Consider the following 23,629-nt stretch of genomic DNA (forward strand, 5'->3'; position numbering starts at 1 on the left):
GAGGTGCACGGCATGCGTTTAGTAGGCAACGAATAAGAGTATGATCAGAGTGAAAAGTTCGGGTGAGGACAAAGAAGCAAAATGCATAGTATCTCTAATCTTGAGGTTGTTGTGTCAACATAGATTTTGATCAAACTCTCGAGCTGCAGTACCTTATTATACTCCAAAGTAAGGTGACATAGAGGGTGTATGGTTCCCACCTGTCCATAATAGCACCTGTCACATAGAAGGTTTAGATACTTATTAGAAGTATTAAACATAGACTATTTACAAAACCCATTGAGCAAATGGAGGCAAGGGGGCAAGACGAATCTATTAAGCCTAATTAGTCCATGATTTGACAATGTGCTGCCACAGTAACCATTTGCTAATGATGGATTAATTTGGGGGGGGGGGGGGGCGGCGCGGGTTCAACCGATTACTCAATAAAATCATTGAATGGTCAGCGCGCATGATTAATTCAGATTATATTTTTGAACGTAATTACTGCAGATGTATATCGGCATGTGTGTGTGGTTTTGCATGCACGTCCTGACGTCCATACATGTACGTACCGACTTTCGTGCACGCCTAATCTCTTTGTTCGTATATCAGCGAAACGCGAGAGCTGACTATTCACGCTTTGCACAGTACCCAGTGAGTTAGATGACTCGCGCAGCGACAAGCTCCTCGCGCATGCACTTGCTAGTTGCTACTGCACGAGCCCATGCTATTCTTCAAAATGTACATCAGAACCTCCTCCGTTGGGGGTCCTGTTTCGAAACGTGTCTACATCGAGGCGAGAATGCTCTAACCACCTAAGTTCGTTTGAGTACTCGTTTGGCTAGTCTAAACTATTATTCCCTTCATTTTAAATTATAATCTATTTTAGCTTTTTTTAAGATATATAATTATTATTATGTAGTCTAACGTATTATATATGTATAGTAAAAATTATGTATGTTAAAAAATCAAAACGATGTACGATTTGGAACGAGGAGTACACAACTAGCACGCCTAGATAATGACTACATACTTATCATCACTTATCTGTTAACCACCCGGCCATAAGTATACAAATCCATGCGGTGAAAATGGATGGCTTGGGAGGAGGCCACGGTTACTCTAATCCAGTGGCTGGATCGGATCACTATGGCAGCGATCTGTCTAGGTCAACCATACTACGTGTTAGCGCCAGCCGTAGCATCGTTTTCTCTCTCGTCACGGCCTCACGGGCAGCGACGAGGTACGCCTAGCAGGAAAGAAGTGAAAAAAAATGAGAAAAGAAGAAGCACGAGGCCGGCAAGCGGATACTCCAAGTGTTAAAGTTTAACACCCGTCACATCGGATGTTTGGATGCTAATTAAGAGTATTAAACATAGGCTAATTACAAAACTAATTGCATAGATGGAGTGTAATTCGCGAGACGAATCTATTAAGCCTAATTAGTCCATGATTTGACAATGTGGTGCTACAGTAACCATTTGCTAATGATGGATTAATTAGGCTTAATAGATTCGTCTCGCGAATTAGCACAGGGTTCTGCAATTAGTTTTATAATTAGCTCATATTTAGTTCTTCTAATTAGCATCCGAACATCCGATGTGACACTGTTAAAGTTTAACACATCGTATCCAAACACCCCCTTACTGGTCGATAACTATCCTAGGACGTTGCCGTAGCACAGCGTCCAATCGCGACGTCGACGGACAAGGACACGGGCCGTCCGTTTGTCAGATGGATGGGTGGATGGTCGGATGGAGGATATGGCTCTGGGATTGACGAAACCAGTCGCTGCTTTAGTGTAATTCGAGCACATGTGCACCGTCACGTCTGAATCATCATCGCCATCGCCCCCTTCTCTGGCCTGCATATTTTCCGGTCATCGCCTCTGTGAGAGGCCCAGGCCTGCAGGCCTCTGCTCTGCCGTGCGGTCAGGGACGGACTAGTCGTGTGGCAAGAGTCACATGCGCCGAGCTGAGCAACATTAACGAATACGTGTGCCGAGTTGGTGCTCCATGTGCATGCGTACCTGGATTTGATCGCCGACGTTGACGATGAAGGCGTCGGGCACGGGGTCGACGGTGACCCAGGCGCCGCGGCGGCGGACCTGGAGGCCCCGGACGCGGTCGTCGGCGAGGAGCACGGTCATGCCGCCGGGGTCCGAGTGGGAGGAGAGGCCCAGCGTCAGCTCCGGCTGCGGGCACCGCGGGTAGTAGTTCACCCGCACGCACACCCCGGCGCCCTCCGCGCCGCCGAACGCCTCGTGCAGCCGCGACGGCGCCACACCCAGCCCCAGAGACATCGCCGTCATCAGGCGACCGCACAGCGCCGCCACCTCCCGGCTGTACTCCTCCGTCGTCCCTCTGCAGCCGTAGATTTGATGCATGCTTCGCATCATCAGCCGGACAAAGCATACAGTATAGAAAATAAAATTTATACTAGCCTATCCGTATCCGTTCAAGATCGTTTTAACTTTTCTATATTTATAAATATTATTATGCATTTAAACGTACACTGTGTACTCCGTACACAGTTATTAGGGCTGTACAAGTACGTGTATATGGGGCATGCGTATGCAATCGACCTGAGTTCGGGAGGGAGGTAGGGCCACTTGTCGGGGTCGGAGAGGTGAGGCGGGCGGACGTGGAGGAAGTAGTAGTCGCCCCAGTCGAGGACGGCGCCCTTCTCCACGCCCAGCCGGCTGCCGTACCCCTCGTACGTCGCCGGCGAGTTGGCGTACCGCTGCTTCACCTCCATGGGCTGCCGGAAGAAGCCGCGCCACACGCCGCGCGCGCGACGGAGGAGCTCCGCCGGCACGCCGTGGTTCACCGCCTGGAAGAAGCCCCAGTCGCGGCACGCCTCCGACACCGCACGCACCGTCGCCGGGTCGCCCGGCGACGACAGGTCCACCACCGGGATACCCACCTCCGTAGCCGCCGTCGCCGCTCCATCGTCCGCCAGCGCCGTCGCCGGGCGCTCCGCCTCAGGCTTGACGTAGCGGTCCGGGATGGTGGCGGCGCCGCTCTCCGACAGCGACTGCACCCGCACCACCGGCTCCGGCCACCCGGCTCCCGCGCCTTCCATGCTATGAGACACGACGACCTCAGCTCAGCTCTATGACCGCCGGCGCCTACCTCTGCTCACTCTCGTTGGGATGCTTCTTCTTCTCGCCCTTGGAGTGCTGCACTTATAGCTGTCCAGTGACGACGTACTAGAGCTTAGCTTGTGGCTGCCTACCTACCTGCCTAGCAAGAGCTCGAAGAAAGATGATGCATCATGGGACGACAAAACTAGCTGAGGCGGCGAGATTGATGAGCTAGCTTACTAGCGAGCTGAGGCACATGAATGGTGTGTGACGAGTTCTAGGAATCAACAGGGGATTTGCTTGCTTGATCACAGAAGTGATGATGATGATGATAGAGCACGTACATAAACAATACTCCTGGAGTGGAGAAGATGAGCTAAGAGAAGATGGCGAGCGAGAGGACAGGTTGCGGCTTGGAATTGGAAGGGCCCGCGTGCGCTATAGTGCTATTTATATATTTTGGCCGGCAGTTTAGCTGATGCATGATCACCGGTCTAAACTACTGCTGCTGCTAATTAATCGGATAGTAGTAATAGTTTATTCCGTGTAGTGCTGCTGATGCCGCAGGCGATGACATAGCAAACGTGACTGAAACATAATTCCGTTGAGCATGTGGTACGGTGCCACTGCTCCGCAGGTCCACCGATGTGACGTACAGTACCCTCGTAGAGGATGGTGCTTACGGGGTATGTACTCGATGGTACAGCTAGGACTAGGAGGACCCAGCAGAGCACGCCGCCTGGCCCACCATGTGTGATTGTACGCTTCAGCATCACTACGTATACATCGTGTAGGACGGTGACACGGTCTAGCGCTCTAGCTAGGATCACACGTGACCGTTATTCTCTCCTTTTTTATTGCCTCTAGCCCATTAGTTGAAATTAAACTCAGTAAATTGACCACCTCCGTTCTAAATTGTAGGTTATTTTAACTTTTCTAGATCATAAATATTATTATGTATCTAAACATACATTATATTATATCTAGATGCATAACTTAGAAAAGTTAAAACACCCTTAAAAAACGATTCGAAACGGAGGGAGCACGTGACAATTCAAATGGTCGTACCTGGCCTGGTGAAGTGGTGATCAATTTTGTCGCGCTTTACAGGGCCTGCTACTACTTTTGTAGCGCTAGCTGGCCCATGGACTTTTCTTTCTCAATCAAGCCCATGCATGCGGTCCACGAAATTTCTGCTAGGAAATTGCAGCACAGAGTCAGAAGAGTCCTCCAGCCAGGACCAGGATGTGCAGAGGGCCGGTTCCGATGTGCAGGTTGGCAAATTTTTACGGGAAAATATGCCTTACCCATCTAGGGTCTTGTTTAGTTCCTAATTTGGGGTGGCAAAATTGATATTTTACCATAAATGCGCAATTATAGTATTTCGTTTGTATTTGTAAATTATTATCCAAATATTGACTAATTAGGCTCAAAAGATTCATCTCGCAAAGTACAACAAAACTGTGCAATTAGTTTTTGATTTCGTCTACATTTAGTACTCCATGCATATACCGCAAGTTTGATGTGATGGGGAATCTTCTTTTTGCATAGTGCTAAAGTTGGGATTTTGGAGGAACTAAACAGGCCCTAGAGCATCTTCTTCAACAATCCCTGAACCTACTCAGGCATGGCCTCCTTGCGCGCGCAGCATCGGGATCATCGAAGCAGGGAAGTAAGGGAAGAGATCGGAAACCGGGCGTGCGTCCACAAAAAGTAAATCGAAAATATAATGGTAAAATCAAACCTCCAAAAGAAAAAATAAAGTAACTTTGATCTGATCCTGATCGAGTTGTTGATCTGTTCCTTCTCGCGCGGGAGGATGCACCTGTCCAACTCTATCGTGGACATAGGTGAAGAGAAGGGAAGGCAATCATTCTCCAGTCTCCACGTAACCAGCCGTGTTTGGCAGGACGCGTTCCAGGTCAAAGTTTGCATCCAATTAATGTAATCTCAATCTCCTCGATGGATAGATCGGCCGATAGCATGTCGTCGTCAGTACTCGGTACGTACTTGCCGATCGATCTATCTGAGTCAGGTCAGTGACTCAGTGAGTGAGAGTGACAATTCACGAGAGCTCCGGTAGCTAGTTCAGCTGCGATCGATTTGCATCCAGCTTGTGGGTAGCTAGCATCGTTATATGTGTGCAGTAAAGCGTCGGCGTCATTTGCAGAAATGCAATGCGCCAGCACCATCTTAGCCGCTAGTCATGGATCGTGAGCATGGTGGTACCATCATAGTTACGTGCTTGGGCTGGCTCTACGATGGAGATCCTTTGCGCGGTGTCCTTGATCGTACAAGCTGTGCCGACTTGTGCCAGCACCCAGCAGTAGTCAATTAGTTGGTGGATGATGTGCCTTCGATGGCACCCGTGTCCAAAATGCGAGGGTGTCTTGGGCTTTGTTGATGAGAACCGCCTCAACGGGCATCTATGCTTCGACTGCTGGGCCTTGTTGGCCCAGTTACCTTTGAGAATCCTTTGTCGCCTCTAATGAAGATCCGCACCGCAACAGAGATAATGGCATAATTCATGCATTTGTACTTTGTTCTATGATGATGATGTGTTAACAGTGGGTTTCACCTACCCACCGGTACATCCGATAGCAATATAAGCCGTTCACCCCCAAATCCCAACTTTGACACTATGCAAAAAGAAGATTCCCATCACATCAAACTTGCAGTACATGCATGGAGTACTAAATGTAGACGAAATTAAAAAGTAATTGCATAGTTTTGTTGTACTTTGCGAGACGAATCTTTTGAGCCTAATTAGTCAATGTTGGATAATAATTCACAAATACAAACGAAACGCTACAGTGTGCTACAGTGCTAGCACAGTAATTTTGGTACTCCAAATTTTGGCAACTAAACAAGGCCTAAGCATTAGGTGCACCTCTGGTACGGCCCGCAACAAACTGCTACGGGGTCCTTCCTTTCCTTGGGCTCCCCGTCCCATCACCACCACGGCGGCACGGCGCCCTGCTGTGCTCCGCCCTGTGAGAGGTAAAATGAGAGAAAAACGTTGTTGGTGGCTAATAAGCCGGCTGAATAAGTTGAAGCGAACAGGCTCGTTATTTTTGATCCGCCAGCTGTTCATTCCAATAGCCTCTCCTCTGCACACCGCTGCATGTCAGCATGCCGGCCAATCTCTCACTCGTATAGATAAGGTAAGGATGAACTGATCAAGCAAGGAGCTGCTGCTACCGTGCCGTAGTAGTAGCGTTTCGTCAACCTGTTGCTCAGGTGCGGTCCCCTCGTGTCCTAGGCGATCGTCAACCAGTGGCTCAGGTGCGGCTTGACGAATACGATCCATCCGACGCCAGCGCGTGGGACAACACTGCAGGACGCGTTACTGATGGGGTGCGTCAGGCGCTGATCAGCGACGACAAGCAGGAGTAGCGCGGGGATTCTGCCTCCGAGAATCGGATCGTGCGGCCATGCGGGTGCAGGGCCGGGGCTAGGGGCCGGAGACGTACGTACGTGCTCCAAGCGTCCGTGTGGTGACCGCCTCTGCCTGTGCCGGCGGTGGGGCTGTGGCCGGCCGGCTGCTTGCAGCAGGGGGCGCGCCGGCCACGACTCGCGATCGGGACGACGTGCTCCGGTGTCCGTCCGCCCGGCGAGACGTTTCGTTCCGTAGTCGGACCCGGAGCAGCGCTTGTCACTCGTCGAAGTAGCTGCACAGTACAGCGCGGTGGCGGTGCACCGCCTACGCATATGCTTGCAGGGCCATCTGCCGGGCGCCTGGGACTGGCCGTGGCAGGCCGCCACGCCACCACTTGAGGCGCGTTTGGCAGCTTGGACCGCCTCAGCCTGGCCCGCGAGCTAGGATCGAACCAGATTCATGGTGTGCAGAGATATTGGTTAACAAATCTGCAGCTCATGATTGGGCTCAGATTGCGTTTGTTAGACTGTGGGTGGGCATACCTTGCATCCCGTCAATGGTGGACTTACCACCGCTTGCTCGTGCCATCGCTGCCGCGCTCGCCCTGCGCCGCGGCCGCCCGCACCCGCTGCTCCATCTCCTCGAGTTTCCTGCGGGCTTCGGGCCGGAGCTACACGGTGAACGTCTCGCCGGCCACGGCGGTCGCGAGGTGCTCAAGGTCACGCACGGCGCAGCGCTGCACGGGGGACGCGGTCGTCGTCCATCGCCCCCACCCTCCATAGCACCGCCACGTCGACCTCGACCCCGTGCTTGCCTGCAGCTCTATCCTGGAAATCCTCTCGTTCACTCTAAGCAGGCATCCCAAATGCTTCCGCCTTCATGGCAATAGCCTCCGGTGTTCCTCTGAAGCAATTTGATTCGATCTACGTGCGCGAGTGACATGAGAATTCATGGTCAGCATTCCATTGCAGGCTTAGAAAAAAGACGAGCTCAAATTCCATTATCCCAAGCATCAAAATGAATTTCGGCATCTTCAGGGATGTCAATTTGCTTTCTAGCTTTCACGGATGCTTTCGCTAGTGGACAGGAGGGCCGCGGGTGCTAGCAAGGGAGGAGGGGGTCGCGGACGCTGGCTGCGGGGATGGGGTCCTCTGCGCTCCGCTGCGGACCCTCATGCGCCTCCGAGCGCCGTCGCGGGCCTCCGCTTGCCCCGCGCCTCCGAGCTCCGTCGCGGGCCTCGCGCCTCCGGCGCTGCCGCAGTCCTGCACGCCGGTCACCGCTATAGCCTCCGCACGTTAAGTGAGGTAAAAACAAGCGACCGATGGTCACCACAACTAGTGATTCGAGCATGCACCTATCAATTTTGACATTCCACGTGGTACAAGCTGACTGCCTACTTTTATATCTGCTGGATCTGGCCCGTAACTTTATCCACGCTACCTAATAAAGCCTTGTTTAGTTACCTCAAAATCCCAACTTTAGCACTATACAAAAAGAAGATTTCCCATCACATCAAATTTACGGTACATGCATGGAGTATTGAATGTAGACGGAATCAAAAACGAATTGCACAGTTTGGTTGTACTTTGCAAGACGAATCTTTTAAGCCTAATTAGTTAATATTTGAATAATAATTTACAAATATAAATACAGTATGCTAAAGACGCAGTGATTTTGGAAATGGGGCAACAAGGCCAGAGTGTATCAACTGGCCTGACCCGACCTCCGTCTGAGCTGCCAAACGGCCCTTGCTGTCCCTCCCTGTGCCAAGTGCCAACTGCCCAGAAACATGGGGACGGTAGTCAACCCCGACCCCCCCCGGCCGCCGGTTCGGTAACCGGTAGCCTCTCAAATCTGACGCGCAGATGCGGTAGCCCTCACTGGTCCCCCGGCCCCTCCGACACATCCTCCTTAAACTACTCCGTTCGTCAACTTGGATCTGCCGCCGCGCGCGCATCAGCCGATCAGGATCAGGTGTGCCCTAAAGTGCTTCTTCCTTTTTGCCGTCCCGTCGGCGCTCCACGGCAGTACAGTAACCGGCAAGCAACCAAGAGCAGCAACCGGCGTGCCCGGCAGCCCGGCCGGCCCATGCCTCTGGAGCAGCACGTACGAGCTAGCGCGTCGTCGATGAGCAAATCAACGGAGAGAATGACGGCTAGCCAAACGCTCTTTCACTTCTCCGCCTTACGCCCACCAGCCGAGAAGCTCCCCAGATTCACCTCGATTCCGGCCCCATCCCTCCCTTCCTCCGGCGTCCTCGCCGGCGGTGAGGGGGAGGTGGGCCGGGCCCCCTGCTCTCGTAGACTTTAGTATAGTTAGTTTAAGTTGCAGCTTAGTTTTGCTCGGATGGGCACCAGCCGGCAGCTTCGTTCCTGCCGCCTCTCCCTTGTTGCCGTCGCCGTGGTCTTGCTCGTCGCCGGTGACCTCAACAACAAGGTGAGTATAAATAAAATAAATCCTCCCACCCTCTACTTCGTCCGAGCAGATTCCCCCACCATCATCTCCATTCGCTTCCGTTTGGATTTGCTCGCCCCTTTCATCGATTCGGTCGATTTCGCTACGGGTCCGGCTGCTTGCAGTCCTCCCCTCGGATTCTTCCGTCGTCTCCCCCGCTTACCACCTCCATCAACACCCTTGGTCTGCGGCAGCAGTTCTCCACCAAGTCCCTGCACGCCAACTGGGCCAACATCCTCCTTGTCACCGCAGTTCGTTCTGCTAGCCGGCCACTCTGGGTTTGTTGGAAGCTGCCTCTCTACCCTCCGTCGACTGCTCCAACTACATCTTTGGTTCGCCGGAGTTGTCTTTCATCGATGCTTCAAACCCGCCTTGGATGGGCTGGACGACGGCGAGTTCGGTGCTAATCTTTCGCCGGCGTCTCCTGTCGCTGAGGTTCAGTCGCTGTGGACCCCAGTCTGGTGGGGCCCATCCTGGCCTGTCAGGTTGACGAGCCTCGGCCGTGGAAATGTCGGTGGTGCTGGATACGTATGCCCACGTGTTGGCCATGCAAGCTCAAGCTCTGGTTGCAGTCAACGTTTGAATATTTCTCGGCAACATCTATTTTTCGAAGTGCCGATTATATTAAAAAAAATAAAAGCAAACAACAAAGAAACAACAAAGAAACTTGGATTGGGGCATCAACTCGCACCGTACCACACCAACACACAACATCTACTGGTTGGATTGGAACATCAACCGGATCTCTCTCAACTCTGTCGGTTGGATTGGGACATCGACATGAGCCTCAACGAAGGCTCCACCCGGTCGGATTGGGACATCGACACGAGCCACCACACCACCAGCACCACAGACGGGAATTTTTTTTTAATAAGGAAAGAGAAGGAAAGGAAAAGAAAGAAAGCAGTCCCTCAGGAGCCACCATCACCGAAGCAAGCCGCCTCGTCAGGAGTGCTTGACATCGTCTTCAAGAAGGTCGAGACATCGAAGATATCGTCGATGCCAGCCCAAATTGGGTTGGGTTTTCACCCGCGTCGTCCGACATGGAAGCCAAACAGGAGCCAAGGCTCGCGTAAGAGATGCTCGACGTCGCCTTCAAAAAGGATATGACGCCAATAGCGCCATCGACACCATCCCAAGGAGGGATGGGTTTACACCCGCATCGTCACCACGGTGTAAAGAAATGGTCGGCGACTAGCCCCACCACCATGGCGCTGCTGGTGAGCCTCCGCACGGTCGCAGTCAACGACACCACCACAACGACGCTGGGATGCGCCCGAGCACACCGTTGTCGGCCACACCACCACGGCACCACTGACACACCGCTACACAGCACCTTGAAGCCCGGCCGCCGCAGGAGCAGGCCGCGACACGAATGCGGGCGCCGCCGCAGCCAGTCCTCGCGCGCCGCCACGGCTGGGCACATCCACTGCTGCCTGGAGGTAGCCGCCACGTGCCTACTGCAAGCACCGTATCCAAGCCACGCCCGCACCTGCCGCCGACACCGTGTTAGCCGAGCCACGCCGCCCGAGCTGCAGGCACAGCACCGCCGGCGACCAGGCAAAGCTTTGCTAGCGTGGGAGGCCGCCGTAGCCGGGCCTACCGCCGCCATCGCAATCTCCGATGCGTCAAGGCACCAGGGAAGCAGATCCGGTGGCTGGAGGTGCGGATCTGATCGCGGCCGGCCGCACCTCCACCATGGGCGCCACCAGGGAGAGTGCGAGGGGGAGGAAAGGAGAGGAGGAGGGAGGTGAAGCCCCGTTGTCACCTTCCTTGCGACCGCGCGGGCTTCTGACGGCCACTCGGATGACGGCGAGGAGGGGAGGCGGCGCTGGAAGGGGCGACGGCGGCGGCCCGAGCCGTCCCAAGGAGGGCGACGCGGGCGTCTCGGTTGGAGAAAGTGTGTTACTTTTTCTCGGCAACATCGCAACCATGAAAACTTGAGAGGGGCACAGTTCATATCACTTCATCGTGATGTCCGTTGCTCGTCTTCAGCAGCCCAAAGCTCAACCGTGTCAGGCCATCTTCGATTTCATCGTCGACGTCCTCGCAACAAGCCACCTCCCGGTCTTGAGGATGAAGTTCAAGTACACTCCATTGACTATTTCAAAAATATTTTTAGCTCGGTGGAGAAGAAGAGCCTCGTCGACTTCCTCGGCCTCTCCGACGCATACGCGGTCCCCTTCGGCAAGCTGTTCATCGGCATCGTCGGTGCTCTCGTTGATTGTTCTCCCTTGGGACCTTGATGTAACTCAGGGGCGTTTGATTTCTCGAGCTAAAGTTTAGTCCGTGTCACATCGAATATTTGGAGGCTAATTTGAAGGACTAAATATGAGTTAATTACAAAACTAATTGCACATATGGAGGCTAAACAACGAGACAAATCTATTAAGTCTAATTAATCCATCATTAGCAAATGGTTACTGTAGCACCACATTGTCAAATCATGAACTAATTAGGCTTAATAGATTCGTCTCGCGAATTAGACTCCATCTGTGCAATTAGTTTTATAATTAGACTATATTTAATACTCCTAATTAGTATCCAAACATCCGATGTGATAGGTACTAAAGTTTAGGGAGGTGTATCCAAACACCCCTAAATTCATTTGCAAGCACTGTTCACCTTCACCGTAGCATCCGCTGCTGTCACATTTGCAAGCACTGTAGTAGGTGAGGGCGTACACCACTGTTCCCGTGATCCCATCTCATGAAGCCTAGCATTCGCATTCTGTTAGAGGGTCAGATAGAGACTAATTGACGAGACGAATCTATTAAATCTAATTAGTTCATGATTTGACAATATGTTGTTGCAGTAAATATGTGCTAATGATATATTAATTAGGTTTAATAGATTCGTCTCGTGAATTAGCTTCCATCCATGTAATTAGTTTTATAATTAGATCATATTTAATCCTCATTAATTAATGTTTGAATATTCGATGTGATATAAATTTTAGTCCGAATTTTACTCCGACCTAAAGAACCCAACGCCTCTGGTCGAGCAAGTCAGAGCTATAGTTACGTGCGTGAGTACACACTGCAGTCTTGAATTCCTTATACTGGCCCCACCGTCTCCCTCCAGCTCCGACCCAATTCTCCTCCATCCATCGCTTGTCAACCTCTGCCGTCTGGTTGGTTGGTGGCTCTGACGACGCGCTTGACAATCCGGCGCCAGAGCAGCGCGTGCGGCGTGAGGCCAATCGACGCGACTACGGTAGCGTACTAGCGTTTGGTTCAGGAGCAGACCAGGACGGAGCCGTCCCGGCCCGCGTTTTTTTTAACGAGCCAGTAGTAGTTTTTTTTTTAACGAGCCAGCAGTGCTGCTGTTATATTAAAATAGAAAAAAGCTCAACAGTGGAAACAAAGGAAAGTTCTGTGCACTCATACCCCGAATAACGGTCGGGAAAACGAAAAAAAGAGGGCTCGCTGTGGCTAATTAATGACGCCGGTCAGCATAAATGAAGGACTCTAAATGTTTAGCTCCTGCCGCAGTTGATGTAGCCACTTGATGTTTTATCTTGGCAACTATGTGACTATTTGTTTGTTCCTGACATTGAAAAATTCACGCATTTCGTTCTGTCCAAATCTCCCACAACACAAGAATAATTAGGCTTCGTAGCCCTTTTCGATAGACCATCTGTGCACCCCGCGTTTGCTTCAGGAGCGGATAGAATGAAGCGGCTCTCGGTAGGAATATTCCTATAGATTTTGGGACAAGTCATCCCGAAGAAAGAGCTGGACGAGCTCATCCCATTCGGACGGTGTGAGCTCCGTCTCGTGGGAAGCAGGCACGGGCGCGTAGCTCGGGCTGGCTGCGACCATTGCCGTCTGGTTGCACGGCTGGGAGGTAGAAGAAGGGGTGCGGATGGCAGATGGAGGTGCGGATAGGGGTGACCTATGCTGGACGAAGGGGCCGACGCTCCTCGTGCTTATGCCGGCCCAAGCGCTGCTGCCAACGTGGATCCAGACGAGGCAAGGGCAGCCGGAGCTATTGCACACGGGGGCGTCGAGCAACTGCTGGCGGCTGGGCGCGAACCGGACGAAGCATGGTTGGGGCCGCGCGATCGGAGCAGCTGCAGGCAGCGGGGCGGTTGCTGCGTGTGTGCTGTAGGTGCAGGGGCGGTGGGAGGAAGAAGATAAGGGAAGGAGCGGTTGTTTTAGTGACAGTTGGAACCCACACGACGGACATTAACAGAGTCTGTTACCTCTTCATCCTCATTAATTCAACCAAACACAAAAGTGAAACCGCTCCATCTCTCTAACTAAATACAGACATGGTGTGGCTCCATCCTAAAATAGAGATGTAATCGTTCCATCCTACATCGCTCTCCAACCAAACACACCCTACGAGTCTACGGGCGTACTCCGTATGTATCGTGGGTGCGTCGATGACCGACGACCATCCGGCATCCAGGTCCGCAAACCGGGAGCACGCAGCGAATTTATACATGCGTCCAGGTCCAGGCAAGAAAAAAAGCAGGAATAATCCTGCTTTGATTGGTCGTCAACTCGGTTTCTCTTTTACGACGTTGGTCCTCCATTTCTGGCGTCATGTATCACCAAACGCAAGATGGTTTGAGCGGAACAAACGGCTTTTTTTTACCAATAATAATACTACTATGCTAGAATTTACTTTTGGGTTCAGCAGATAAGCTTGTTTCGGCTAAATTTTAACGAAATCATACCATATTATTTACGAAATGGGCACGTCCACTCTGACTCCAGAAGACCAGAGCACAATTCCATTTGGATCTCATGTGTCCTCGTAAAGAAAAAAAAATTAAAGAGTCAAAACGCGCGCCAAGTGTCGCCCTGCCGTGCGTGCCGTACGTACGCGCACCAAACGTGCATCGTCGATCGTACCCGCAGGCCGCAGCATCATCAGCAATCCGATCCATACCGGATCGCTACGCGTCGATCACGTCCGATACCTATCATTCCGTCGATCCCCGTTGGAACACGCACGGCCACGCCATGGCCGGTTGCCAGCACGCAACACCCTGCAATCATGCCGCTCCGGCCGGCCGGAGTCCCGCCACCCGGCCGCGTACGCGGGAGGCTCCAAGCCTCCAACAAATGGTGGCTGCCTGCCTGTTCCTGGGCCTGTTGCTTGCAGCGCAGGCCACGACCCGTCGCCGTCGCGGGCCGCCATCTGGACGAGCTGAACGCGACAAACGGACAAGCTGCCGCAGGAGGAAAAATAAAATCGGGAGACCGCGATCTGGAGATGCTTCGCAGCAAAGGAAGACTCCCGTCGACGGACGGGATCGGGCTTGCTCCTTACGACGCGCTGGCGTCCGCGTGACGCCACACCCCACGGAGACCGTGGGGCCCGCTACCACGCCGCGGGCCCACCGCAGGCAGGCGCGCCGGATCCTTTGTGAGCGCCGCCGGCCCGCGCCATACTACTACGGCGGCTCGATGACAGTCGTAATGGCGACGGTAACGAGAGGAATCTTCTAGAGACCCCTTTTGTGGGATTATTGATGCATACAGCCGGGGGGCAAGCAAAACATACGGTGGTGCACGCATATACTATGGACTACTAATTTCAGTTGCTTATTAGACTGCTCGAAATACCGCAAGGGGCTAGAATTTTGTTTCATGCCATGCACATGGTTTAGCTCTTAAAAATAAATAATTGCTTGATCATGACCCTACAATTTGTAGTTTTGAGTACTAAAACTTATGGGGAATGTTTGGTTCCATTAGACCATGGCATTTGAGAAGAAAAAACATCAATATCCTATAAACATAAAAAATAAAAACTCATTGAACATCAACCCACCTCGCACATAACGAAAATCATATGACGATATGACGAATTGGATGAGCGACGTCTCATCAACTGATGACTAATTTCAAGCATCATTCTAACCTTAGCAGTGCAGCAACAAGCTTCACTCTGGTAAGTTGTGGGTTGCAAGTCAATAGCATTCAAACACTAAAGGTTATGATTGTTGGATTTATTTTCTAGCGTGATTGCTAGTTCAATTTTCCACCTATATTGGTTGAATATGAGTGCAACCGACGCAATTAATGGTTGGCCTCAACGTAATCGTTGTGATGTTGGTCATGGCATGCATTAATTGTTATGGCTACCAAAGGTACTGGTGAGATAAGATATGCTTTCTATTTTCTCGAGTTGTCATCCATCCGTAATACGATCATGCATGACATATAATTTCTAGGCCATGTTTAGTTACTCCCAACTCCCAACTTTGACACTATGCAAAAAGAAGATTCCCCATCACATCAAACTTGCGGTACATGCATGGAGTACTAAATGTAGATGAAATTAAAAACTAATTGCACAGTTTTGTTGTACTTTGCGAGACGAATCTTTTGAGCCTAATTAGTCAATATTTGGACAATAATTCACAAATACAAACGAAACGCTACAGTGTGCTACAGTGCTGTAACAGTAATTTAGCACCCCCAAATTCGCCAAACTAAACACGGCCCTAGTTCTTTGTGATGGCTTATTGGTCAAATCTTACATCATTTTCATTAGAGAGCTGCATAATAAGTCAAGCCTACAATGTTAAGGATTCATCAATGGATTCGTGCTAGGAGGGTGGTACCTCTATCATGTTGGACTCCAAAATTCTAACAACTGAGACCATCGTTGCCACCAACACAAAATAGGATTTAGACCTTAACACAAACATGAAGTACCATATCTCACATCGCTGCACATCGACAATTGAGGGCAGGAGGTTGTGTTGTGCCTTGGGTAGCGGGGAATCAAAGCGGAGCGCGGCGCAGAGGATCCAGATCTCGGAAGGAAAGCAATATGAAAGCAAGCCGTTTCCGCGTTGAAACCCAACAGATTTCCTCTTTCAATCCCAGCCAAGCCAAAGCCAACCCTCTTGACTTCCATTCCATCCCACCCCCTGACCTGACCGCCCGCGCCACTTTGCCATCCCTGCCCTCGCCTCGCGTCCAAATCCATTCCCATCCCACCACCGCCCTCCGATCCGCCATGGATCCCTTCCACCACCTCAACACCTCCTTCTCCAACCCCCTACCACCCGCTGCTCTCCCCCTCCCCGCCCCACCACCCCCACTTCCCTCCCCTCCCGCCGCCCCCGCCCCCGCCGCTTCCCCCGCCCGCCGACCCGGCGCCGCAGCTGCAGCCCTCCGCAAGCCTCGAGCGGGAGCGCCTGCCGCAGTGGTCCCACGCCGAGACGGCCGCGTTCCTCGCCGTCCGCGCCGAGCTCGACCACTCCTTCCTCACCACCAAGCGCAACAAGGCGCTCTGGGAGGCCGTCTCCGCGCGCCTCCAGGGGCAGGGCTTCGCCCGCACCCCCGACCAGTGCAAGTCCAAGTGGAAGAACCTCGTCACCAGGTTCAAGGGCACCGAGGCCGCCGCCGCCGCCGCGCACCCGCCGCCGGACGCCGATCCCGCGTCCGCCTCCGCCGCCGCGGCGCAGCAGGCCAGGCAGTTCCCGTTCCACGACGAGATGAGGAGGATCTTCGACGCTAGGGTCGAGCGGGCGCAAGCATTGGAGAGGAAGAGGGCGAAGGGCAAAGACGTGCGGACGGAGGACGACGAAGGCGGCGGCGAGGGCGAGGACGACGACGATGAGGAGGAGGAGCTCGAGGCGGAGGTGGGCGAGGATGAGGCCGGCAGCAGGGTGGCCGCGGAGGCGAGGGGCGGCGGCGGGGCGAAGAAGCGCAGGCGGAAGCAGGCCGCGTCGGCGGCGCGGGATAGGTCTGCAGATCAGGGCAAGGTGGAGGCCATGCTGCGGGAGTTCATGCGGCGCCAGGTGGAGATGGAAGAGCGCTGGATGGAGGCGGCCGAGGCGCGGGAGGCCGAGCGCCGCGCTCGCGAGGAGGAGTGGCGCAACGCCATGGTCGCGCTCGGCGAGGAGCGCCTCGCGCTCGTGCGCCGCTGGCGCGAGCGCGAGGACGCCTGGCGCGCGCGCGCCGAGGAGCGGGAGGAGCGCCGGCACCAGCTCGTCGCCGCACTGCTCGCCAAGCTCGGTGGCGATTCCTCGTGATCAATCCTCGTCCATCCGCACACTCACCGGTACGGATCAAACCCACGCACTGCTACTCCCTGGTTATCATCTCATCAGCTAGCATTCAAACAGCGCTACCTCAACGCATTGATTGAGTGCTAATGGATCTAGTAAATCTTCTGATGGAGAACACTTGTTGGATTCTTGCTCAGGAGCAACGATGTTTCACCGCGAAGCGTGCATCGGCCGGCTAGCTACCTTTAGATGATCACTAGTGCTCGATCAATGATCTTTGTTGGTTAGGGTTTTTCTAGACATCAGCTAGTGAGAGCAGGCCAGGAAAGATGGCTGTACATGTTCAGATGGTGAAAAAGGGTTTATTGCAGCTCATGCAACCTTTGTTTAGCCAGCAGCCATTAGCTAGCAGCTCTAGCGCTCTAGTCTCATCAGTCTGGTCTCGTCAGCTTCAGGAGCTGGCTGAGCTTTCTGGCTTTCAACAAGTGCATGGCATGGCTGTATCACATCCCTTTGCATGATCAATCGATGTGCCTTCTCTCCCTGGTTCTTCATAGATCTCCCTCTCTCGTCTTTTCAAGATGATATGTAGGATCTCCCACCATGGTCGGTTTATGTGCTTTCCGTTCAGAAATGGGTGCTTCAGCGTGATGATATATCTCTGCAGGACCTGTGTAGCTTTTGCGCGACATGGTGTAGCTGCTAGATCTTTCTTACTTTCTCTCTCTTTTCAGTTGCATGGGTAAAGATATATATCACTAGCGAAAAGAGATTTGCATCTGAAAAGTTGTAGGACTAGCTAGTATGATCAGGAAAGAGAGGGCATGGTGGATACTGGAAGCACATGGTTGCTGATAGGGGTGCAGGCAGGCAGGCAGCTGCTTTGCTTTGCTTATCCTACAGGGAGGGTATTGATGCCCTGGATTCCTGTATGGATACATTTGCAAAAAATCAGAGGTGTCAGGCAGAAGCCATTAGATAGAACAGCACTGGAGGATGGCTAGATTGTGTAGTGCTTGTTTGCCTAAACAATTTGGAGATTGTTAATTACAAGATGAGCTCCCTAATGATGTGTGGACCGCGTGTCATAGCATGCATCATGGCTACCTGTAGACAATGGGCGCATGCCTGCGTGTGGTATGAACCCATATGAGCATGCACAGTGTGTACGTAGGAAAGTAGAGTATGAAACCGCGTTGCATATGTGTGTACATCTCATATCCAGCGTTCTCCCAAAAGTTGCTGGCCCTATATATTATGAGGCTTAGCTAGTTGGTCAAATAATATAATGTCAGGTTGTTTTTTATAATGTTTGCCTATATATACACGGGTGATGCCATTTACTGGAGCTCTATGTGTTTTTATAAGGAAGAGATATCTAGAACTAACATATCAAGCAGAATTGATATGGTTTGTGTGAAACCTTTGATTGAAAGCCAAAAGAAATCAATTGCATATCAGACTCCGGGGGTTCAGTATGTGCTAGCTGTAAACTTTAGTGCACACGCTACCTGCTAACATTCCCCGATAGTGCGTGTGGTCATAACAACCGTTTGTTGGGGAAGTTGGTAGTAAACTAGTAACTGGCATGACCATGCATACTGAAAAACAGATTTGAGGAAAACAAACGTACAGTAGTCCTTATAACATTTCGTTTTCAGTTATCTCTATTTTTGTCCAGCCGCTCAGATATATAATGAAGTGACTATTTGCATCCCTCTTTTATTGCAAGTTGTGTGATCATCGATTTCACAGTAGTTTGTATATGAATTATTTGTGTAAGAATATATCACCATGACGAGCAAAGTGACATAAGCATATAATCTGTCCGTGACCTAATAGTATATGTGTAAGCAAATTGCCTACTAGTTGGTACTTGGTACGACATGCTTTCTTGACATGTCTTATTCACTGTTCACTTTTGATGAGCGTGCCCTTGAGTGTTCGCAATGACAACATTCAATCAAAGGATATGTTGCTTGTTAGTATTCCTTATGGTTGTGGCCACAATATAACGCAAATAAATGCTTTTTTTAGTGAAAATGTTAACATTAAAATAACACTAACTTTATATGTCAACATTTTTTTCTACTTCAACTTTGATATTATTTCCAGCCAAACTAGTATCCTCTAGTTTACTCCCAACACTAAACAACAGATATATTGTTTTTAGTATGAATTCAGCAAATATGTATCCATGCTTTTACATGCATCTGCTATTGCTTTTGTGGCGTGAGGAATTCATGATGTCAGTCTGATTTCTGATCACATACTGGACAGATTCTGCTGTAGTAAATTAGACTAGCCACCTTATTTCAGATAGCACTAGTTCCAAAAGAACACTAGTGGCAATTTCATGGCAATATCAAAGAACAACCTTGCTACTTGGAGCAGTTGGAAACCTGTAAAATAAGGCATATGTGTTGTACTGAATGGAAAGAAATTGACCATATATACACCGAATCTAAACATCGATGATCCAGTAAGCAGTGAATATTTTATTTGCATGCATGACTCACCGGTCAATATTCTGCCCTAGCTAGTGTGAAGTCAAGGGTAGCATGTTTAGCCAAAACCTAGAGAGAGACCTCTTGACGCGCAAACGATATAAAAATTCTGCAATTCAAGCACCAATTTGTCGATCTTCGAGACTGACGTGACACGAGTAGACAAGGACTGATTGTCCGTTCAGCCCAATACCCATATATAAGATGAAGCAAGGACACAGGGAATGACGCTGATCGAACGATGAGATATCTTTGGAGGGGCCAATTGCACTGATGATGAAGCTGCATTATTGAGAGGATGTACATGATTTGACTACTAACTGACGGATGATGCATGCTATGTACTGGCAGAGAGCGACTGATATGTTTGAGGCTTGCATTTGATTCGTTTACATGCATGCTTTTCACGATTATTGATCCATAATTCGAATTATGAAGGGAATTTCATTTGGTGTATGTCTAGCAATAGCAACCAACTAGCTTGTTATGTTGGTATAGCTTTTCCATTAACAGTTTGTATGGGCCGTCTTAGACTACAACCATTGAACAACTTCACAGTTTCGCTATTTTTTCCTGTTCTCATAGTAACCTAGCGAGCATGAATACGCAATATTTTTGTTTGACATAGATGAACGGTTTTCATGGTTAAGAGAGGATATGCGCCTAATTTTTCATTGCTCTTCAGTTGATTTTTATGTACAGATCTAAGACCGAATCTGTAGATCAACCATGCACTATTCCGCATTTTTCAACCTTACTCCATCACGTTTCCTCCGCAGGCCGTAGCATCGGACTCTCCCTTGCGCCCGCCCGCTATAGCGCTGTGAAAAAGAAAACGATAAAACATTTACGGGCTATTCTTGAGCATATCGGTCTTAAAATGGGTTTCATCTAAGGTCGTGCACATGAATTCAAGTCGATTAATTATGGATATACAAGTTTATCAAATTATCTCTCTGTACTCCTTTCGTTCCAAATTGTAGATCGTTTTGGCTTTCCTAAGTTTATAGGTATCTGTATGCATTTAGACATACACTATATTTAGATGCATAGCAAAAATTATGTACCTAATAAAGTGAAAACAATTTGCAATTTGGAACGGAGGGAGTATATATCATCCCAGTTTCCAGACTATAGGTTTAAGATGACATACTTATCAATGCTTGCAGGAAAACCAATGTAATCCATGGTACTAGCCTAATTAGCTTTGGCATTTCTAGAAATACCCATATATAGAGCTCCCTTTGAGACAGGAATTCAGGCACTATCAAGCGTTGTATATCCAAGTTGCTTTCACGCTTGTTTGCTTGTATCCTCATTATGACGATATGCTTCCAAAGTTCGCGCTCGTTCAAAGCATTAGGCATACTCCCTCCGTCCTAAAAAGAATGCAACTCTCGCTTCTCAAGGAGTCAAATAGTTTCAAATTTGACCAAAAGTACTAACATTCACATCTCCAAATTCAGCATGAAATTATATTATCTATTGGTATTTATTTTGTACAATAAATGTTAGTACTATTTTGAATAAATTTAAATTTAAAATTGGTTGATTTCTCGGGAAGCGAGAGTTGCATTTTTTTTTGGACAGAGGGAGTAAGTACGTTCAAAGTTGAGTTGTTGTGTCTAACTCTTAGTTACGTTAACTGAAGACGAAGGAATTTTAGTTTCGCAAGATCATCATAAAGGAGAAATGGGAATGCGGCAGTTTGAACAATGTGGAAAGATGTGAATGCGTTTGGGTGCATGCTCGGCGCGGATGCCGCGTCCGCGCTCGGTTTTATGCGGTGTGAAAATCCGCCGCTCGATCCACATTATCGTGGTGTCAAAACAAAAAAATCTTGGTGGGCGGCTGCATGCGCTTATCGCGAATATCAGTCCACGTAATCACGCACGCGCGCACGTCAGCGGGGGTCGTGCATGCATGGCGTGGCCAGCAGCTGGTCTGGTTTCCCGTTGGGCGAGGCTGCGAGAGGGAGAAAAGTTGTCGGCCGACACGTAGGATTGACGCTTTTTTTTCCCTTCGAGAAGCGCGTAGGATTGACTCGGGACAAAGCTTGGGAGAGAAGAGAAGCCGAGCGTGACGCACGTCATCACGGAATGGAGACTGGTATCTCTCCCTCTACTACCTAGGCTGGCTAGGTCAAAAGAGGACAACGAAAGCCGCCATTGGAGAGTAGTCTTAGATGGATTATTAATTGGGCTCTTCATCAGGCCTTAAAATGCACTTCTCTGGGCCTCAACTGGTTTGTTTGTTGGAGCGCATGTGCAGTTTAGATGGGCCATAAATGGGCCTAGTTCATCCAGCGTAACCAGAAAGCCACCACCCCAAGCAGAGCAAAGCAGCACTAGCCAATAGGCAAAACTCGTTATCCACAAAGCGAGCCCTGTTCAAAACCACAGCGAGCGCCGTTCAACAGCTCGAAAAAATATCTTTTCTTATCCATGGAGGCAGCTGCGCTCACGATACGCTCCACCGCCCAGCGTCCCGCCGCGGCCGCTGCTGCTCCTGCGCATGGCCACCGGAGAGCCGCAGCGGCCGTGGCGCGCCGGCGCCGGGCGCCGTGCGGCAGCAGGCTGCGGGCTTTGCCGCCGGAGCTCAGCGAGATCCTCAGCCCCAAGCTGGTGCCAGGCTCGCCGTCCGACACCGGCGACGTCTCGTCGCTCATCCCAGTCAGGCGAGTACCACACGCACGCATACCACTGTCTAACTAACTCGGCTGCCGGAGGAGCCCGTTCAACTTTAACCTGAAATTGGCCAGGTTCTGTACTTCTAGTGTTGTTTGAGTAAAGTTTAATTTTTGCTCAAGGTACTTTTGGAAAGCCACTAGTGTTGAACTTGGCATTTCTCTCACTTTCAGTCAGGAAACTCTAGGATTGTAACACTAGTACACTACTTTATTCAACCGTTCTCAGATATTTTCAGTTCGGTTCATCAATTATGGGTTCTAGCTGACACTCCTTCAGTGCTCACGGCAATTTTCTGACGCCTGCCGTGCTGATCTTCGCTTGCAGTGTTCTGATGCTGCTCTTCTACTTCGTGTCCAACTGGGTGGTGCCCGAGTTGCTCATGAAGCGCCTCCAGTCCAAGGCCGAGGACCAGGAGGCATCAGCAGCCGCATCCATGTCCTTCTCCGGGGACGACACCGACGGGCAAACGGACGGCGACGCCTCCCGCCCTAAAATCCGGCTCAAGGTGAAGAAGAAGAAGAACAGGAAAGCGTCCGTGGAGGTTTAGGATGCGCACACATTTTAAACCCATGGAGGCTTCTCTGTTGAATACTACAGTCTACAAAGTATCACCAGACATCAGAATAAGTTAGCAATCAAACAGTCTCTGAAGGAAACAAGAATATATGCTACAGTAGTATTTTAGAGCCATCTGATATATATTCATATTGTACTTGCTGTCTTCTGAATGGAAGTAACACGGTTATTGTTTATGCCATGTCCATGGATGATGGGCGCTACTGCTCTCTGCAATTATGTTATAAAAAAAACTGCTATCTGCAGTGTGTATCAGTAATTCAGTATCAAGGGAACTGCCTGACCCTGGGAATCATAGCTACATTTTTTTAGGGAGAATGGGCCACCCATGGCAATGAGAATCCAACAAGCCCAGGGTTATGATTATTTTATCCATGGGCCTAGGACCAACAGTAGCTCATAAAATTTAAGCTAAGAAGTTGTTGTGAGGAAAAACAGCAGCCCAGGGTAGTAACTGTTTCCGGCCCAGCCTTGGGCATAGCCCATTTCTGGCTAAATCCTAACTATCATTGATCATAGATTGGCTGCATCTCCCAATACTACCTACCTTTATTTCGAAATAAATACTAACTTTCGGCACCAAGCAACTATTGATGCGTCCTTTTTTTTTAAAAAAAATGATGCGTTTGGATGCGAAGTCGAAGGCCAGAGGCGTTTCTGTTACAGCTCCAAACAAAATGGAACAAGTACCTAATTCAGTTGTTGTTGGGGTGGGTCAATGTCCACAAATCCTCTCTGAACCTGAACACTGAACTGATCGAGTCAACCGGAGTCGCAGCAGTTGCAGTTGCCATCAGCACTTGGACAGCACGACAGGCTGAGCCGTTGAGGCAGCTCTGCGATGACCTATGCTGCTACTACCTGCTACGGGATCTGTCAGTGAGTTGCGAAGCAGTCAACGCAGATGTCTCGTTTAGTTGGGGCTGCAATAGAATGTGTCAATATGTTTTAATAATTTGCTAGTGGCCCAAA

General features: G+C 50.5%; 3 protein-coding genes across 3 annotated transcripts in view; 2 read left to right on the forward strand and 1 right to left on the reverse strand.

The window, feature by feature from the left end:
• Window positions 1–3,498, reverse strand: part of LOC101783997 (probable 2-oxoglutarate-dependent dioxygenase At3g111800) — a 6,188-nt gene extending 2,690 nt beyond the window's left edge. The window contains exons 1-2 of the mRNA XM_004960315.2: window positions 2,567–3,498; window positions 2,012–2,345 (exon numbers count right to left, since the gene is read on the reverse strand). Of these exons, the coding sequence (XP_004960372.1) occupies window positions 2,012–2,345; window positions 2,567–3,066 (834 nt within the window). The 5' untranslated portion in view covers window positions 3,067–3,498. The remainder of the gene's footprint in view (window positions 1–2,011; window positions 2,346–2,566) is intronic.
• A 7,025-nt stretch (window positions 3,499–10,523) lies between these two features.
• On the forward strand, window positions 10,524–18,190 carry LOC101784408 (trihelix transcription factor GT-3b-like). Its single transcript, XM_022825027.1, has 4 exons — window positions 10,524–10,804; window positions 11,023–11,119; window positions 16,036–16,937; window positions 17,082–18,190. The coding sequence occupies exons 1-3, from the start codon at window positions 10,524–10,526 to the stop codon at window positions 16,906–16,908; spliced, it is 1,251 nt and encodes a 416-aa protein (XP_022680762.1). The 3' UTR covers window positions 16,909–16,937; window positions 17,082–18,190.
• Window positions 18,191–21,771: 3,581 nt separating this feature from the next.
• Window positions 21,772–22,916, forward strand: LOC101784810. Its single transcript, XM_004960317.2, has 2 exons — window positions 21,772–22,068; window positions 22,406–22,916. The coding sequence occupies exons 1-2, from the start codon at window positions 21,836–21,838 to the stop codon at window positions 22,626–22,628; spliced, it is 456 nt and encodes a 151-aa protein (XP_004960374.1). The 5' UTR covers window positions 21,772–21,835; the 3' UTR covers window positions 22,629–22,916.
• Window positions 22,917–23,629: the final 713 nt, after the last annotated feature.

This window comes from Setaria italica, chromosome III (assembly GCF_000263155.2).
Source record: "Setaria italica strain Yugu1 chromosome III, Setaria_italica_v2.0, whole genome shotgun sequence".
Classification (NCBI taxonomy): Eukaryota; Viridiplantae; Streptophyta; class Magnoliopsida; order Poales; family Poaceae; genus Setaria; species Setaria italica.

Excerpts from the sequence above, each read along its gene's own strand:
- LOC101784810 (XM_004960317.2), top strand. The coding sequence starts at position 21,836 with ATGGAGGCAGCTGCGCTCACGATACGCTCCACCGCCCAGCGTCCCGCC. Across the intron at positions 22,069-22,405 it reads TCGTCGCTCATCCCAGTCAG|TGTTCTGATGCTGCTCTTCT; the intron begins GCGAGTACCACA and ends CTTCGCTTGCAG.
- LOC101784408 (XM_022825027.1), top strand. The coding sequence starts at position 10,524 with ATGCGTCAAGGCACCAGGGAAGCAGATCCGGTGGCTGGAGGTGCGGAT. Across the intron at positions 10,805-11,022 it reads GTCTCGGTTGGAGAAAGTGT|CTCGGTGGAGAAGAAGAGCC; the intron begins GTTACTTTTTCT and ends AAATATTTTTAG. Across the intron at positions 11,120-16,035 it reads TCGGCATCGTCGGTGCTCTC|CTGCAGCCCTCCGCAAGCCT; the intron begins GTTGATTGTTCT and ends CCGGCGCCGCAG.